At 39.3% G+C, this 20018-nt stretch overlaps 1 protein-coding gene across 3 annotated transcripts in view; it reads left to right on the top strand.

Moving 5' to 3' along the window:
• Positions 1 to 20018, top strand: part of PRUNE2 (prune homolog 2 with BCH domain) — a 78184-nt gene that overhangs the window by 52042 nt on the left and 6124 nt on the right. Inside the window, exons 6-14 of one of the 3 annotated variants that reach the window (XM_070938647.1) lie at positions 5808 to 5884; positions 7073 to 7273; positions 8235 to 8411; positions 10032 to 10134; positions 11767 to 11898; positions 13060 to 13146; positions 14032 to 14130; positions 15394 to 15429; positions 15891 to 15923. In XM_070938647.1, the coding sequence (XP_070794748.1) occupies positions 5808 to 5884; positions 7073 to 7273; positions 8235 to 8411; positions 10032 to 10134; positions 11767 to 11898; positions 13060 to 13146; positions 14032 to 14130; positions 15394 to 15429; positions 15891 to 15923 (945 nt within the window). Of the gene's footprint in view, positions 1 to 5807; positions 5885 to 7072; positions 7274 to 8234; positions 8412 to 10031; positions 10135 to 11766; positions 11899 to 13059; positions 13147 to 14031; positions 14135 to 15393; positions 15430 to 15890; positions 15924 to 20018 lie in introns of those variants that run through there. The other 2 variants (XM_070938648.1, XM_070938649.1) reach the window with 2 other exon arrangements.

Raw genomic sequence — 20018 nt, 5'->3', positions numbered from 1 at the left:
AATGCCTTAGTTTACACAGCATATTAAGACTGTGCTTGGGTTTCTATAGTCTTCTGAAACAGTTATATAATCTCATTAGTCTAGTCTAGCATGTTGTGCAAATTTGTTTTTGAGTGAATAACAGATCTATGCATGTTCGTGCAGAAGTGAAGTCTACTGTACTTTCATTTAACTAAATATATCCAGGATTTCAGCTTGAGAGAGAAAAGCTGCATAGCGCATTTTTTTGCCGGCAATGAAGATGAAAGTTTTAACCTTGGAATAAGCCTTACTGACATTCTGAGATTCTACTTGTAAAAGATTCACTTAAGATTTGTTCTTACATGGGCTAGAGGTATATTGTGGTGCTAAGCCCTAAATTGTTTAGTTTTGGTAAAGTGCAATGTATTAACCCATCCATATTTAAAAACAACATTGTTTTGCATGAAATTGTATCTAGGTTCACACATTTTACTAAGCCAAGACTTGTTATCCAGTTTTAATTAGATTCACCTATAATGCTAAGTCATAAAACATGTTTTGTGAATCACAATGGCTGGGGGGTGGGGGGGAGCCAGTATCTTGTTTTGTTCTACCCAAGTAATCATTCAGGTTCTATACAGTACACAGATGAGTATCTGTAGGGATACTTCCAGTTTAGAAATTATTCAGTATAAGTTCTTAAAGGCAATAACTCGTTTTTCACATTCCACTCTTAACTCTCTCTTATTCAAATAGAATTAGCTGTATCTTCTTCAGGATGTGTGGAGTCTATGTTGTCATAGGTCGTGGCTGAAACAACTTTGGAGAACATCCTTGGTTCACTTTACCTTATCAGGATTTAGTTCTTCTTAAGAAAACAAACTAATCTTAATTCAGCTCACTTTCCTGATACTGTCTAAATTCTGACAAAAATATAGCTAGTCTAAAGCAGAAGATTTAGGACTTAGATCAGTGGTGAAATCCAAATTTTTTTATTACTGGTTCTGTGGGTGTGGCTTGGTGTGTGTGGCAGGGGAAGGATACTGCAAAATGTCCATGTCTGTCCCACTCCAGTGGAAGAATACTGCAAAATCCCCATTCCCTCCCAACTCCTGGGGGAAGGATATTGCAAAATCTCCAGTCCCACCCCACTCTGGGACCAGCCAGAGGTGGTATTTGCCAGTTCTCCGAACTAGTCAAAATTTCTGATACCAGTTCTCTGAACTACTCAAAATTTCCACTACTGGTTCTCCAGAACCTGTCAGAAGTTGCTGGATTTCACTCCTGACCTAGATCTTCAAAGAGAGAACCAGAATTTTCTATTTAAATTATAGCTCAAATATCACTACTGTTTGTTTCATTTATAGATTCTGCCTAAGCATCCTATGCATATCACATTGGAGGCTTTCCTCTTTGACCCAAATTGGCCAATTATCTATTAGGGAGGCAGTTGACAGATACCCTACATTCCCTATGAAAGCCATATTTGAATATGTTCATATAAAATGGTTGCCTGTTTTTCACACTATGTTAGAGTGCTTGCTATATAGTCAATGGAGGCCAGAACTTGCAGTTTCAATTGTCAGAAATTTTAACTGTTCTTCTGAGCAGGAGATACTCTTTTCCTCCTGCAAGATCAAGCCTCAGCTGTTTCCCAAATTTATAATAGGTAGTTATGGCTTATGGAATCCACCTGATGATTTTTTGCATTGTTTCAGGCTTTCCTATACAAGTTTATTGCTTTTTATATTTGATATCTGATATACTATTGAACTGTTATACTTGTAAAATTTTAAAGTTTTGGACTGTAAAGAAATAAAAAAAAAACCTGAATTGCATTTCATTATCTAGATCAGGAGTGTCAAACTCGATTTAATTGAGAGCCGCATCAGGGTTGTGTTTGACCTTGAGGGGGCTGTGGCCAGGGTGGGCCACAGCCTCGACATCACTTGTGAAGGCTTCATTTTCGGCCCCGATGGCCTCTTGCAGTCCTCTGCCAGTGAAAATGGAGCCCGGAAGGGCTGCGCACAGCCCTCCCAAGCTCTGTTTTCGCTGACAGAGGCACTGTGGGCTGGTCGTTTGTTGTTTTCAGGGCGGCTCCGCAGGCCAGATCTAAACAACCCTGCGGGCCGGGGCAGGCCTACGGGCCTTGAGTTTGATACCCCTAATCTAGATCATAGTGTTTAGGCCTATTGTAACTGTCCTGCAATAAACTGGATAAAATCTTGGAATATATTTTATCCATCTTAATCCTTTTGCTACTATCAGGTAGTCATCTGGATTTTTGTAGCATTGATATAGTAATATAATTATTACTATAATTATATAATTATGTTTATCTTGAAGTTACGTTATAAGGATGCAGGAAAAATGTATCTGAATGCAAAACTAACTCTGAGCTGAGAGAAGAAATTTTTTTGACAGTAAGACTCTGGAGTAAATGTGAAAGGAAAAAGGTCTAATGCATGCAGGCATCTAAAAATGGTATGATGCACTGACCCTTGTTATCAGTGCATTCTTTTCAGGAAACAGATATCCTGCTCTGGGCTTCACTTGTGGACACATGAGCTAAAATATCTTAGAATACTTCTATAGTGAGGCCTATGTGATAGAGATGGATAATTTAGTGAACTTGTTATGGCACCGCCCTAACCCTAACCTTATTAAAGCTTGTAAATTGTACTCTACCAACAGTCTGGATCTTTCGGGTAGGAATGACTGAATTTTGATGTGAAGCTCTACATGTCAGGAATTTGTTTAATTCCTAGAGAAGCTTTAGCTTCTGTGGTTGGCTGGGATCTCCTTTTTCAAAAAGTCATATCTGGAGCATGTATGGCATCTACTCATAAAATGCTCATGTGAAGAAGAAGAGGGGTTCTCATAGAGTGAAAAAAATTCTCCACGATATAAACATAAACCTCGCATGCTATAGTGCTTGTCTTGGACAGATCTTACTGGATTCCAGCTTCATGGATTCAGCTTCTGAAATCTGTATTTGCTTTGACTCCCACCATCTTTGTTGGGTACTTTGTAAGGGGCCTATATCTTGTGTTTCCATCAAAACTGCTGTCATAATTTGTCACTGTGGAGTTAACTGATTCACCTTGGCTACCAAGGCATTGGTAACTGGGTTGACAATCAACGGAATTACCGGAACATCAGTAGCTGTTGAGTTAAACTCTGATCTCCTCCCATATTGATGGAATTGAGCAATCAAGCTATTGGGCTGTCCAATTCAAAGTTCTTGACATATCTCAATTTAGCTAGGCTCATAGGCTAGATTATTGCTTCTTCATATAAAAAAATACATATGAGAGGAGAACCTTCCTTCTTTTTGATTGGCTCCTCAGTGTTTGATTCTACAGACTCAACTCCTGGATGAATTAAGTTCCCTAACATTTTCAGCATCTGAACCTTTTGAAATGGACTTCCTCTACATTCACTACAATTATGAAAGAAGTACAGACGATCCTTTCTTAGGAACTACTGGTTCAGTGGCCATTCAAAATTATGCCAGTGATGATCAAGAACACTTATAAGTAGCCCTCAGTGTTGTTGCTATCACTTGTCCCCGAGTCACATGATTTGCATTTGGACTCTTGTACAGTTGTGATGGCCTCAGTATCTTGTGGTGCTGTAATGCAATTTTTGATGTTCTCTGCTGACTTCGACAAGCAAAGTCAGTGGAGAAGCATGTAGGGACTCAAGTCCTATGATGTCACATTTAACAACTGCTCACAGTTTGCTTAATGATCACAACCAGAATTGCTGTCATAAGTCAGCTTGGACATGTGATTTTTAACTTTACCACATAGTAACAGACTTGCTAGTCCCAATTATGATAATTAACTGAGGACTCTCTGTACATTAACTGAGGACTCCCTGTCATACAGAGAGAGTGAATGAGATCCACAGTGCAAAAATAAAATGCATAAAGGAAGTAAATGGTCTGAGAGAAAGGGAAAGACTGAGAAAATTGTGTTTGTATAAAGTTGGTGAGTCAAAACGGGGCAGGTGAGATGTTTAAAGAATAAAATGCACTATATAAATCAGTTGAAGGACCATATAGTAAAGTGTGGCCCTAGAGTTTGGAGAGTCCAGGCCATTAAACATATGATGCATCTTAAAAGATTCCTGTTATAAGCTAAACCTATGTGAAACGTTTTCTCCCCAAAGCCTAGCATTTATATCTATAGTAGTTCTCCTGTATCAAGTGCTTTCCTTTTTCTGTGTAACAATTATATTTATTTCTCTAAATTATCTTGCTACTGGCATAATTCAAATTGTCTTCTTGCTTTAGCTTTTCTCTTTCTTCTTCCAGGTGAATGATTATGACATGGTGTCATCTTGATCTTCTATAGAAAAGAGAAGGGAGTCACATTAGAATTCATAAACTAAGGAATCTTACAATAATCTGACTGGGAGCAAGGCTTATTTTATTTTTACTCTGTTCATCTTGTCTTTGGAACAGCTTTGTGAAAGTTAAATAAAGACTCACAATTTCTTTAGGTAGTCAGAGAAAAAATGTGTTACAATAGATAAGATTTTTTTTGGTCAGGTAATTTTTTTCACCCATTATATATCATTTGTTTTTAAATAGTCCTTGGATTATTCCAAAATAATATTTAAAAAAATAAAGGATTTGAAGAGCTGGAGAGGTGGTGGAGTTTTCAGCATGGAAGGGAAGGATTGGCTTTTAGAGTTAAGCTAGTTGAGCAATGAGAACTTTTTAAGGACTTTAAAAAACAAATGGTAACTAGGGAAGGCTGAGGTTAAAAGAGTGCATTTTATGACATACAAAGAAGATTTATATAAAGGCATTATTTACTTTTTTAAAAAAATTACATTTTTTTTGATAAATATCTTGCCTATATATTTTGATATTAAGAATTATTGAGCCTTCAGCAACAGCTTGACACTTCCCAGAGGCATCTGATGGGTTACCATCAAAAAGATTGTTGGATTAGATAGGCCTTGGGCATGAACCAAGGCTGATTTTATGCTTAAGAATCTAAAAATGCCCATTAATCTGTAATAGTTTTTATCACAAAATCCTAGTGGGCATAAATCTCTGAAAACCTTAATTTATTGAGTTTATAAAGTGATCTTATTTATTTAGAAAAGTTCAAGGTCTTCAGCAATAGCTCTCAGTTTGGATCCAGGTACAATCAAATAGTAAGTTAAATCTGGGTTTAGTGGAATTTGATGCCACAGACGAGTTTTTCATTCAGACAGTAACATGAAATAACTGGTAAATCCATTATTTAGGGAAGCAGTCTGGACGCTGGCTGCTGCTTCAACTAAAAGATGAGCATGCTCCCATGCAAGATTTGCATTTGATAAGGCTGCAGGTGTAGATGGTGTAGCTGGAGAAATGTTAACACATGGATGCATTGTGCATATGGAGAGGATGTGTGTCTTGTTTAACATTAGATCTCCATGGAGACTACAACTGAGCATAATGGTTGGAATAATGTTATTATTATTCTGTACAAAGTGAAGGGTGGGAAGAAACAACTGGCAGGGATATTCTGTAAGCTCAGAACAAAACACAATTCTCATTTGTGGCAGAATTTTCCAAGTCAGGATTTGTTTTCATTGTCAGAAAAATTATAATTAATTTTGCATGCAAATATTGAAGTTTGGAGACAGCATAATCTCTTTTGAAACTTAATCATCTCAAAAAGTCTCTATTCTTTTAGCAAAGCCAAATTCTCTTCAAACTTCTTCAGGTCTCTGCATCTGTTTCCCCTTGGGCAGACAGAGAACAGTTAATCTTTACTTAGAGTGCTTTGATTCTTCAAATACAGAAAACAACAACATATGTGTTTGTCTTGATGTTTTAGATTGGTACCAGAGGATGTGGGAATGGATATCCTTAATGAGGCCATGCTAGATTCTACTGCAATAGAGATGAGACCTGGTGAGTGTACATTTTAATTGGCTTCTTAAAAGTTTCATTCTCTCCTGGGGCATTTAATTATTCACTGAGTGAACTATTTCTGTACTGTGACTGATAATATTTATTTGGGATAAAAATGGTTTAATTTTGATATTTAATTAATTCCATGGTTCCCTTGATCATCATTTGCAGTTCTCATCTACTTTCTACGCTGCTTAATTTCATTAGGCTGCAAATGAACTTGCTGCATATGATAATTAGCTACACTGCACTTTCTTCACTTCAGCCTGTACAGATTTAGCTTCTATTTACCAGTGAAAACAACACAATTAAAATTGCTGCCTAAGGTGTCATCAGTTAGAAAAGAAGTCTTTGACATATTAGATTATTCCTCAGCCATTGCATTATATCCAAGACCAGGAAGATATAAATGGCAACTGCCTAGGATTTGAGTAATCATGTTTCAGGAAAAGTATACCATTAGAACCAGGAAAGGGGGTTTTTACAGTTGTGTATAAAATCTTCATATTTGTTCTGTTAATTAGAGGGGAACTGATGCCTTATCAGAAGTAACAAAAATAGACATAGGTTGGCTGGCAACAGCATTCTGCTCCAATTGAAATGTTATCCTTACTTGAATTGTAAATACAGTATCTTCTGTATCTGCTATTAAATATTGGGTCCAGGTCTTCATAAGAATGCTTTGCGATAATGAAGGTTGCAGTGAAGCAGCCCATGCATTTCTAAGGATGAAATGGCTGTGTTACTTCACTTTGGTCCTTCATTGCTTCCACTGGTTCTTGCTGTAGCTGATGGGGACTTCAAGACAAATACCTGTCAAGGGAGATGTAGCAGTGAGAAGCACCTAATTGAAACATACATTGCCTTTTTGTGCTAACAAAAAGAATCTTGTTCCTCTTCTCTCTGAAATGGGTTCATCCATCAGAACAAATGGTGTAATTTATCCTGATAATGGGGAGAAGATCCTTGTCAAGGGTAGCTCAGGTTGGTACCTCATTCCTTCCATATCATGAAGCTCTTCATCCAGGTCCAAGCCCACTTCACCTAGGCCTATTTCTTGTTTTCTGGAGTCACATACAACTATGAGACAGGTTGAGTAATTTTTCAAAAGTCAAATTAATTTAAATGCTATTTGGAATAATAGTTTTACCCTAAAACAGAGATTCTTCTCTTTTTGTGCTTATTCAGAACCTCCCAATTCACTAGACCTTAATGGCTCTCATCCCAGAAGAATAAAGCTCACTGCTCCAAATATCAATCTCTCTTTGGACCAGAGTGAAGGATCTGTCCTTTCTGATGATAACCTGGACACTCCAGATGAAATTGATATTAATGTAGATGATCTGGACACGCCAGACGAAGGAGATTCTTTAGAATATGCTGGACATGGTAATGAGTTTAATTTGGTAAAAGTGAATTTGCAGTGATTACCTGTGTGTCTTTATTGGGGGCAGGGTTGAACACTTTGGCATGAAATTTTATTATTTTCTCTGTCAGCTCATGAAGACAAATATGCAGTATAAGAATGAACAGCTCTAAAGAAAAGCAGAACACACTAATATGTGTGTATGTGTGTGTGTAATATAGATTGTTATCAAATTGTAGAGCCAGCTGTTGGTTATTTGCATACAATATTTTTGAAATATTAAATGGTATATCTGTTTAATTGGATAGCAAGAAAAATTGTAATATTAAGAATAATAGTATTTCTAGTTGAGTTATTTTTAAAGATTCCAGATGCAAGTATAAACTTTGGAGGATACATTCTGGATGATACTTATATAGTATCTAACTCCAATCCTAAAATGTAATATGTGTTTTGTTTTAGAACTATGGATTTCTCTTTTTTTCCATCATGCCAAAGGAATCTAAATACCATTTTATATATCTCATTTCTTCATAATTATTTGACTATCCAATGATTTTTTTCACAGATTACATTGTTCCTACAAATAATCCAACATTGAATTGAATAAAGTCATTCAATGAATTGTACAATTGATTTCAGAGTTACAGTCAGAAATTCAATTTTGTTACTGGATGAAACAGGCTTTTCTTATATTAAAGCTGAGGTGGCGCAGTGGTTAGAGTGCAGTACTGCAGGCTACTTCAGCTGACTGCTAGCTGCAGTTTGGCAGTTCAAATCTCACCGGCTCAAGGTTGACTCAGCCTTCCATCCTTCCAAGGTCAGTAAAATGAGGACCCAGATTGTAGCAGGCAATATACTGACTCTGTAAGCTGCTTAGAGAGGGCTGTAAAAGCACTATGAAGCGGTATATAAGTCTAAGTGCTATTGCTATTGCTATTGCTAAAGACTGTTTATTTAAATCCTTTATTCTTGTATTTTCAGAAGAGCAACCAGCCATTAAAGAACCTTCTCAAGAAGAATCTGAATCCATCCCAGAATATACTGCTGAAGAGGAACGGGAAGACAACAGGTTATGGAGAACTGTTGTTATTGGAGACCAGGAGCAGAGGATTGATATGAAAGCAATTGAACCTTTTAAAAAGGTTATTTCTCATGGAGGTACAGAAAAAAAATCTGTTTTATTAATTATACTAGTATAGAGTAATTAGAAAACATTTGAAAGTATCCTAATTGTAAATGGTCTTCCACATCTGACATAAATTTAGAATATGTTTCCTTTTAATAATTCAAAACTGAATTTGTGAATTATTGAATTAATTCCTTCGCTACTGAAAACTCTGTAATGTATCTATAACAACAGAATACTTTTGATGTGAAATATGTGAGTTGATGAGTCATTAAATCATTTTATTCTGGGCATGATATGCTCCAGTTTCCAGATCTCTGATTCACACTTCCAAAGGAAAGACAGAGCTTTAAAAAGAAAAAAATGAGAGAAGAAAGCACAATATATTCAGTGTTCATGGTACAACTGCAGGCCTGTATGTTACAGGAACATTTCATCTTATTGAATGTTTGCTTTGAACTTAATATGTGGTGTGAAACCAGCTATGGCTTGTACACCATAGTTTATGGTGGAATGTAAACACCCATAGCAGCATATGCCCCCTGAAAGCTACAGTACTGGGACAGCTTCAGAATCTCTGGAAGCTGCCTCCAAAGGAGAAGTAATTAAAATAATGAGAATAGTGTATTGATTTTATTTAATTAATTTGTTTTTAATTAAACCCAGCCCAGCTCCAATGTACCAATCATAATCTTCAGTTAGAAAAGCTGGCCATCATTGCTCTGCAGCTTAGTATGATGTGTGAATCCATGGGTGTCATTGTGGTTTGTTCAACAATTCATGGTTAAAAAAGAATATGGTTTAATACAATGTGCAATCACAAGCATAGCCAGATTTACTGAAGCTATTGTAAGGTATGGTTTAAAGATGTCTATTACTGCAAGTTTCTCCCTACATGTCATTTAAACCAGTATGTTGTGACCAGGCGTGGGTGTGCTGAGACTAAGATTTTGTATTTATTTTGTAGCAAAACACATGTCTTGAGAAAGAAAAGTTATTTCTTTTTCAGTGCTTAACTGCTGCAATTTAGGCCTGACATGGGATGTGTAGCAGTGGTTTATATCACCAGTATCTCTATGCCAGCCTGCTAAGTGTTTCATCCATGTTTAGGCAATTCTTGTGGATTGCCTGATGAGTGAACAGGCCTATGGATCTGGGTAGGGTCCTGTAGGTATGCAGAACTGTATGAATTCAAGCTTTTCAGGACTAGCAGCATCTGTTCTTTCCATTATTATTTTTTTCATTTACTCTACTTACTTATTAGAGTTTGTAATTTCTAGAATTATTTTGAATTGAGACTTTCATAACAGACGTAGCTATCAATTCTCCAAATGAGAAACCTCACCTGGGAAATTCTTACATCAAATAGGAGGATATCATGAGACATTCAGGTTTGGAAGTAGCCTTGTCTATGGTCCAATGTTGTGGAATACTTTGCATTGAGATTCCCAGGTTGCTTTTCTCATTAAAATGTTACCAAATATGCCACTATGCTATTGGTTTGCTTCCCAACTTGCTTTAGCGTATTTGATACTTATACCCCCTGGCCCTGAATTATGCAACAGGTAATAGGGGGCTTCAATTGCTTATGAAACCTGCCAATTCTATTGTGTTAAGAACTGTTTGTGAGACATATATTTTTGACTCCACAGGATACTATGGTGATGGCTTGAATGCCATCATTGTATTTGCTGCATGTTTTCTACCGGATAACAGTCAAATGGATTATACTTATGTCATGGAAAATCTTTTCCTGTGAGTGTGGAAATATTGTAGTAAAACTCTTTCATATGGTGAAATAGATGATTTTCATTAAGAGATAAATGCAGAGTTAAAATGAGTTCCTTTGTTGCTTCGTTCTTTTGAGGGAAACAGAAATTTGGTTTGTATAAATAAAATAAAATGAAATAAAATAAAATATACTACAAGGCAATGGTGAAATCTGAATTGGTTTGCCACCAGTTTGCTGGCCGCGCATGCACAGCATGTGCCAAAAGGACGCTGTGCATGCATATGCAGTGTGCGCCAAAAGTATGTTGCGCGCACATGCGCAACATATGCAGAAATAGAAGACTTCACTAGGTAAGTAGAACAGCAAGGGGAAGGGAACAGCTGTGCTGCGCAATTTAGCTTTGCTAGAAAGCAGGATTTCCTGCTTTCTAGCAAATATAAACTGTGCGGCACAGCTGATCTTCGGAAATACCGGTTCAGATGAACCGGTAGCTTTTTTAAACTACCAGTTCGACTGAATTGGTAGCTTTTTTTTTACTACTGGTTCGCCCAAACCGGTAGTTTTTATCACTACCGATTTGCCCGAACCGGGGCGAACTGGTAGCATTTCACCCCTGCTACAATGGAAAGAAGCCATAGGGAAGTGATTCCTGTTTTGCCATAGTTAAGCCTTGCACAGTTAAGCCTGAATTGAGCCTTGATATTTAAAGAAAGTTTTTCTTGAACTGCTCCTAACCTTCCATGGCTGAAGTCCTATGTAATTCCATAATACAGATAGCCCTCAGCTTACCACAATTGAGCTCAAAATTTATGTTGGTAAGCGATACTTTTTGCCCCATTTTACGACCTTTCTTGCCACAACTGTTAAGTGAATCACTGCTGTTGTTAAATTAGTAACACAATTGTTAAATGAATTCCCCATTGACTTTGCTTGTCAGAAGGTCACAAAAGGTGGGACATTGCAGCAATCAGAAATATTAACCAGTTGCTGTGATCTGAATTTTGATCGCGTGACCATGGAAATGTTGCAGGGATTGTAAATCTGATAAGTGGTCATAGTTTTTTTCAGTGCTGTTGTGACTTTGAACCATCACTAAACGAATGGTAATAAGTTGAGGACTACCTATAAAACTATAATTTCTCATTGTTGGAAATCCACATAGGTCAGGAGTTCTGTCTGAATTTCCAGACTATATTCTTGCTTTGAATCCTGTCCCTGAAATGCTCCTAAATTGTCTGCCAATGGAGTGAGTGCAATCATTTACTTATACTGCAGTTTTCATGCCCTGAAGAGTAAAATTAGCATGGGCTTCTTATTTAAATATTTCACATTCCCAAAGGAGGGACAGTATGACCTGTACTATGTAGGTTACTTAATAAAGAACTCCCTCAACTGCCAATTTTGTTTCTGGAAATTATGTATTTGCTTAAGTGCTAAAACATAGGGCAGTGTTTCTCAGCCTTAACAACTTTTAAGATATGTGAGCTTCAACTCCCAGAATTCCCCAGCCAGTTGAAGTCCACATATCTTAAAGTTAATATTTAAAAGTTCCTATGGTTAAAAAAATTCTGGCATAGGTTCTTAAAAGGAAAAAAAAATGCTTGTGAAAATATTATTTCTCCCCACTTCTTTTTCTTTTCCTTCTTTTTGTTGAGATATGTAATAAGTACTTTGGAGCTCATGGTTGCTGAAGACTATATGATTGTTTACTTAAATGGAGCAACCCCAAGGAGAAGAATGCCAGGACTTGGATGGATGAAAAGATGCTACCAGATGATTGACAGGCGGTTTGTGGATCACTTATATTTTCTAATTATTATTTTTCTTAGTCTGTTTACTATTTTAAATCCTCTTACCCCATTCTTTTTAAATGCAAGCTGTTGCTTGTGAGTATCACTGAAGATTAAGAATATATTTAAGAAAGCATGCCAAAAATGTGTGAATCAGTGTGTGATAGTGCTATACTTGTGACTGTCATTTTTCTCAACCAATGTGTTTCATACTAAAGACTTAAAGTATCATAGGCCCAGTATTCTTCAATATATTCATAAATGACTTAGATGAGGGAATAGAAGGGGAATTTACCAAAATTGTAGATGATATTCAGCTGGCAGAAATAACCAACACCCTAGATGATAGGCTCAAGATCCAGATTGATCTTGACAAACTTGAACACTGGGCCCTATCTAACAAAATGAAATTCAATGTAGAGAAAAGTAAAGTCTTAGCCAAGAAAACTTAGTCAAGAAAAACCAAAAGTACACATATAGACTGGGTGAAAGCAGGCTAAATAACAGTAACTGTGAGAGGGATCTTGCAGTCTTAGTGGACAACCAATTATATATGAGCCAATAGTATGCGATAGCAGCCAAAAAAACCAATGCAATCCTAAATTGCATTAACAGAGGGATACAATCAAGATCAAGTGAGAAACTAACTCTAAACTCTATAAAGCCTTAGTAAGATCACACCTAGAATACTGCATCCAGTTTTGGTCACTACACTATAAAAAGAATGTTGAGACTCTAGAAAGAGTGCAGAGAAGAGCAACCAAGATGATTAGGGGACTGGAGACTAAAACATACGATGACTGGTTGCAGGAACTGGGCATGGCTAGTCTACTGAAGAGAAGGACCAGGGGAGACAGGATAGCAGTGTAATATTTGAGGGGCTGCCACAGAGAGGAAGGGGACAAGCTATTTTCCAAAGCACTTGAAGGCCAGACAAAGAATGATGGATGGAAAGTGAACAAGGAGAGATTCAAGGAATAAGGAGAAGTTTTCTGACAGAACAATCAATCAGTGGAACAGCTTGCCTTCAGAAGTTGTGGGAGCTTCATCACTGGAAGCTTTCAAGAAGAGACTGGACTGTCATCTGTCAGAAATGGTGTAGGGTCTCCAACATCTTTTCCAACTCTGTTAATCTGTAATATTTCTTTTTAAATGCAGATTAAGGAAGAATTTGAAATCATTCATCATAGTTCACCCTTCTTGGTTTATAAGAACAATTCTAGCTGTCACACGGCCATTTATAAGGTCAGACGTTATCACTTTCGGACTTTCTAAAATGCTGAGTTTTTACATGATCAGGAATTGCTTTGATTGTGAGATAAGCAATTGGGGAAGTAAAGAAACAGCTTCTGATTCAGCTTTGTGCTGATAAGGCTCTTTAAAATGATCAATATATTTGTTTAATTTTACCATGAGTAACATTAATAAAAAATAAATTTATCATTCCCTTATAATAATTACATTTTAACTTATAACATATAACTATATATGGCATTATCACAGAATAATTTATGCAATATTTAATAGGTTGGTGCAGGCAAAACGAGTGCTTGTTCTTTTTCTATTCAAACTAAGAGATAAGAAGACTGCCTAGGTCTCACCTAACAAATTAAGTAGGCTATCTTGGATGAGGTTCATATAAATTACTGTGATATTTGAAGACAGTACAGATAGTCCTCGACTTATGGACACAAAAGAGATCAGAATTTATATTGCTAAACAAGGCAGTTGTTAGATGGATCACACCTGATTTTATGACCTTTTTGTCATAATTGTTAAGCAAATCGTGCAGTTGTTAAACAAATCCAGTTTCCCCCATTGACTTTGCTTGTTGGAAGCTGGCTGGGAAAATTGCAGATGGCAATCACATGATGCTAGGACACTGCAGCCATTGTAAATACATGCTGGTTGTCAGATGCCCAAATTTTGATCACGTTGGGATGCTGCAATTGTTGTAAATGTGAGGACCAGTCGTGACTTTTTCAGTGCCTTTCAGTAACTTTGAAAGGTCACTAAAGATCATTCCTACCCTAGCCTGCAATTTAGCAGCTCATTAGTTAACATGGAGATGAATTTTATATTTTATTTTATATATTGCTTAACCAGTGAATTGTGCTTTTTGTGTTTCAGTTCAAAATTCAGTAATAAGATACAATACGTCAACACTTTGGCAGACCTTAATGAACTAATTCCAATGGAATATGTAAATGTCCCAGAAAGTATTGTCAAGTAAGTGAAGAGCGTTTGGAGAATAATAATGAGATAAATTACTACTATAAAACAAAAGGATTGCTATTTTTAAGGAAAGTTAATTTTATCTAAATAATACATAATATTTACAAAGTATTCAACATTGTGATTAAAACTCAACAGCACTAGAAATAATTGTTTATGCTGTTTACTTGATTAAAATTTAAAAACACAATTATATTATAATATGGTTCCTTGTTATATAAAGAAAGCCAAGCCAAGAAAACAAAAGAGGAATGGTTAAGAAATAAGAATAAATTTAACCTATAGAAGAGGTGATTGAGGTGATAAAGCACTCTTCAAATATCTGAAGGTTGAATCAGTGATCTCATTCTCAATTACCTCAAAGAGATGGGGCAAGACCCATTAGTTAAAACTATAAGGAAGAAAATTCAGGCTAGAAGTTGGGAGAAACTCATGACAGCCTCAGTTGTTAACCAAGTAACAGGTTGCCACATGAAGTGGTGAATTCTCTTTTACTGGAAGTCTCCAAACAGAGGCTGGCTAATTGTTTATCAGGATGCTGTCGTCGATCCTGCACTAAGGAGCATTAGATGGCCTCTTTGGTATCTGCCAACTCTATGAGTCTGTGAAAGATCCAAGGATCTATTCCAATGTGTTATTGCCTCACTAATTTATTCATACCATCTGTTTGGAATAAAAAATTAATAGTTTTCAAAATATTTTTGAGAATTGCACGAGACATTGTAGAATGGGAATATATTTTATTCACTGAAAGTGAAGATTACATTCTCAAAGTGTTCATGTTCATGAGCACTGATGTTTTGGGGACACATCAGTGTTTCTGATTTGGGGAATCTATGTTTTATAAATTATTCTCCTGTCCAAAACTTTCAGGAATTGCTAAAGATGATAGGATATTAGTTCAATGTAGCTGGACAGTGCCAAGAGGGGGAAAATCCAGAACATTTCATGGTTTTACCAGTTCTCTCACTGCGTATAGTAGTTCTCAGTGTGAACATGCCAACCCACTAATAACAAAGCGAGTCTGGAGCCCATTGAATAAGGGCCAAAGGATCAAACTATGCATAATGAAATAGACATTGTAGCTTAAATTTGCATTGACATGAGATGCATATACAAGAGCCTCAGTGCTGACTCTGCACTTCAACTTGACATTGGGAATAGTTCCTTGTGATGTGAAGGTGATACAGGTGATACATGTCTGCATATTACTTGACCTTGTGTATGTTTGTCCTTCACCCATTTTTATCTTGAAAGGTATGACGAAGAGCGATCCATTCAGAGAAGAGTAAGGTAAAACCCTTGCTCTGCTGCAGCCTGTGCTGATGTTTTTAAATGACTGAGGATATCTGAGACAGTAGAGGATTTCAGCAGCTGACATTTAAAAAGATCTCATAGCTCTCTGTAATGAATGTCACGCATGAACTATTGAGATCAGTTATAAATTTTCTTAATTTGGCCTGTTCTGGAATTAACTTCAATCACTTTGTCAGCTTTGCACAGCATGCATGCTGCAAACTCCTGCTGGTTTTACAAGATCTGCCTACACATGGATTAGACACACACACACACACACACACACACACACAAACACACACACACAGATGAAATCAGTAACACATTAGAAAAAAATACTTTGTTGGTGCATAATTTCAAAAGCATGTTCCTTGCTTGATTGACACTCTGCTTTTCCCTGCTTCTATTTTATGTTCCGCTTGCTTCTTCTCCTTCACCAATAACCTTTACTCATGCAGACTGGATGAAGAGCTCAGGGAGGCATCAGCAAAGTAAGACAGAATTCTGATAATAAACTATATTCCTTTTTCATTCTTAAAAAGATTAACTATTAAGAAAATTCATGTTAATCCTATACAGGACTACACAGAAGTGTCATTAAGAATAGTGAATATTACTGCTACATAATATTACGTAGGAGTAATATTCACTATTCTCAGTGGCACTTCTGCAGAGTGGCCTGGGGGATTCTGGGAATCCTGGGAATTGTACTTCAGCAGCATCCTAGTTCAGTCTAATTATAACTGCTAGGTAAAATGTTATTTTTAGGACATGGTGCACAATTGGTAATCCCTAAGGCTTTGAGGGACGTGGTGGTTCTGTGGCTAAGACGCTGAGCTTGTCAATCAGAAGGTCAGCAGTTCAGCTGTTTGAATCCCTAGTGCTGCATAATGGGGTGAGCGCCTGTTACTTGTCCCAGCTTCTGCCAACCTAGCAGTTCGAAAGCATGTAAAAAATGGAAGTAGAAAAATAGGGAGCACTTTGGTGGGAAGGTAACAGCGCTCCGTGTACCTTCGCCATTTAGTCATGCCAGCCACATGATCACGGAGATGTTTTCGGACAGCGCTGGCTCCTCGGCTTAGAAACGGAGATGAGCACCGCCCCCTAGAGCTGGAAACAACTAGCACGCATGTAGGGGGGAATCTTTAGCTTTTAAGGCTTTGTTTGAATAACAGTAACTTTGGAGATAATAAGACTAGATAAGTTGCCCTAATACAGATAGTTGAGGGTAAAGAAGGAATCTTTCAAGTGAATTAAAAACAAACAAGTTGTCTTTAGTTTGGATGCATACACTTACTGCTTTTATGTCACCAAAATTAGGGAGACCCATGGTCCGCGGAAGGTCACTGCTCCTCAGATAGACGGCTGTGAGTCCGTTCTTATGAGATGGGGACCGCAAAGTCAGTTGGTCCTGTTGACTATCTCCCAGCTACGTATCAACAGCCCTGCCCGGGCTGCTAGACGCCATATCGGGGTTGGTGGTTGAGTTCCCCAGACTTATTGTGCTGGGGGACTTTAACCTACCATCCCTGGGGGTGGTGTCAGGTGTGGCCCAGGAGTTCATGGCTTCCATGGCAGCCATGGACCTGACCCAGATAATACAGGCCCCGACTCATGTGGGGGGACACACACCCAATCTGGTTTTTGTCTCGGAGCAGTGGCATAGTGAGCTTGGTGGGGGTATGCCAGTTATCCAACCCCTATCATGGACCGATCACTATCTCTTTAGGCTGGGCTTCCATTTTGCCGCCCCCCGCCACTGGGAGGCAGAACCGACCATCTGGTTCCGCCCCAGGTGCCTGATGGACCCTGAGCTGTTCCAGACGGAGCTTGGGACTATCCCTCTCTCTCTTTCCACGTCCCGGTCGAGACTCTGGTGGATGCCTGGGAAGAGGCGGCTGCCGGGGCTCTCGACTGGGTCGTGCCTTTGCGACCTCTGACCCAATACAGATCCCAGTTGGCCCCTTGGTTTACTGAGGAGCTCCGGGAGATGAAGCGTCGGAGGAGAGGTCTGGAGAGCTGTTGGAGATCCAGCCATTCCGAATCTGACCGAGCAGAGCTGAGATCTTTTATTCGATCCTATCTGGTAGTGATGAAGGCGGCGAAGCGTGCTCACTTCTCTGCCCTCATCGCTTCTGCAGAGAACCGCCCGGCCGCCCTATTTAGGGTATCCCGCTCCTTTTTGAATCAGAGAGCGGGGGAGGACCCTGTGAGGGGACGGGCTGAGGAATTTAGTAAATTCCTGCAGAATAAGATCGCTCAGATTTGGACTCCGACTAGGCGGGGTCGATTGGGGAGGGGATGACGGGTCTGCTGATTTGGGAAGAGTTTAATCTTGTTACTCCTGAGGAAGTGGACAGGATCATGGGGAAGCTGAGCGCCAGCACGTGTGTGCTGGACCCGTGTCCCTCCTGGTTCGTTTATTCGGCCCGGGAGGTTACACGCAGCTGGATCCAGGCAGTGATTACGGCTTCTTTGGGTGAGGGGCACTTTCTGGCTGCCTTGAAGGAGGCGGTGGTGAGACCCCTCCTCAAGAAGCCTACCCTGGATCCGGCTACTTTGAATAACTTTCGTCCTGTCTCCAACCTTCGCTTTATGGCGAAGGTTGTTGAGAGTGTGGTGGCACATCAGCTCCCGTTGGTCCTGGATGAAACATTATATCTGGACCCGTACCAGTCGGGTTTCAGGCCCGGGTACAGCACGGAGACAGCATTGGTTGCGCTGGTGGATGACCTCTGGGGGGCTCGGGATAAGGGATATTCCTCTGTCCTGGTCCTATTAGACCTTTCGGCGGCTTTCGATACCATCGACCATGGTATCTTACTGCGGCGCCTTGGGGGGTTGGGAGTGGGAGGCACCATTCTTCGATGGTTCACCTCCTATCTCTCGGGGTGTGCGCAAGCGGTGTTGGCAGGGGGACAGAGGTCAGCCTCGAGGTCCCTCACATGTGGGGTACCTCAGGGGTCAGTCCTCTCTCCCCTTTTGTACAACATCTATTTGAAGCCGCTGGGGGAGATCATCCGTGGTTTCGGGGTGAGGTATCATCAGTACGCTGATGATACCCAACTTTTTATATCCACCCCGAACCAGCCCAGTGATGCCCTCGACGTGATGTCCCGGTGCCTGGAAGCGGTGCGGCTCTGGATGGGGAAGAACAGGCTTCAGCTCAACCCCGCCAAGACAGAGTGGCTGTGGGTACCGGCATCTCGGTTCCAAGGGAATATTCCATCGTTGGTTGTAGGGGGTTAGGTGTTGCCCCCTGTTGAAAGGGCGCACAATTTAGGTGTCCTCCTGGATTCACGGTTGACTTTGGAAGATCATGTTGCGACCGTGACCAGGGGGGCATTTGCTCAGATTCATCTGGTGCGCCAGTTGCGCCCCTACCTGGACCATGATGACCTCCGCACAATCACTCATGCGCTCGTGACCTCCCGGATCGACTACTGCAATGCTCTCTACATGGGGCTGCCCATGAAGACCACTCGGAGGCTTCATCTGGTGCAGAATGCGGCCGTGCGGGTAGTGATGGGAGTGTCCCGACACTCTCATATTACACCCCTCCTGCGCAACCTGCATTGGCTACCGGTTACCCTCCGGGTGAGATTCACGGTGCTGGTTATTACCTATAAAGCCCTACATGGCCTAGGCCCGGGGTACTTGATGGACCATCTGTGGCCAGCGACAGCTCCCTATCGCCCGGTGCGTTCCCACAGGGCGGGCTTCCTTGGAGTGCCGTCGGCCAGGCAGTGTCGTCTGGCGACTCCTAGGGAACGGGCTTTCTCTGTGGGCGCACCTACCTTATGGAATCAACTCCTCCTGGAGCTCTGGGTGGCCCTGACCCGCGCTCTTTCCGCCGTGACCTTAAGACATGATTATTTCGCCAGGCCAGATTGGACTGAAGGGGTTTTTAAGGGGAGTTTTAATGGTTTTTAACACTTAATATTGATTTTATCTGTTTTTATTGCTGTGAGCCGCCCTGAGTCCTTTCCGGAGAGAGGGCGGCATATAAGCTTAATTAAATAAAAATAAAAATAAAAAATCCATAAATCCACTGTATCTTTGTTACAAATGAAAATGCAAAGAATATATTCAAAGACATTTACTTGAAAGGAGATTCCAGAATATATGGATAAATTTATTTCTTAAATGAATGTTTTTTCTATCAGCTTTAGAATTTTTCTTTAAAACAGTAATTTTGCTTATTTTTTCTTCAGGTGAAAGTTATTACCTATTAATTGGCTAGGCTAGAGTTGGTTATGACATTTGGCAAATTGGATGATAAAATGGTTCCATTTATGTATTCTAAATCAGTCTAGATCCCTTTAAGAAAATACTGGTAGGTAATATTTTTAGAGAATATACAGTAGTTCTACTCATGCCCAGGATTTTACATTATGATGAAGATTGATTTTATTAACAAAAAAGATAGAGTGGCATAGCAGTACACAGAACCCTCAGTTTAATGAACTGATGGGGAAAATGTTTTTGAGTTAAAAGTTCATTAAATGCTCAATTTTTCATATATAAAACACACATATAATCTATATCTTATAGAAATTATAAAATATATGTAGATGTACATAACA

This window comes from Pituophis catenifer, unplaced genomic scaffold (genome assembly GCF_029215685.1).
Source record: "Pituophis catenifer annectens isolate HBS135680 unplaced genomic scaffold, rPitCat1.0.hap2 SCAF_2, whole genome shotgun sequence".
NCBI classification, from domain to species: Eukaryota; Metazoa; Chordata; class Lepidosauria; order Squamata; family Colubridae; genus Pituophis; species Pituophis catenifer.
This window is presented reverse-complemented; position numbering and strand designations above follow the sequence as displayed.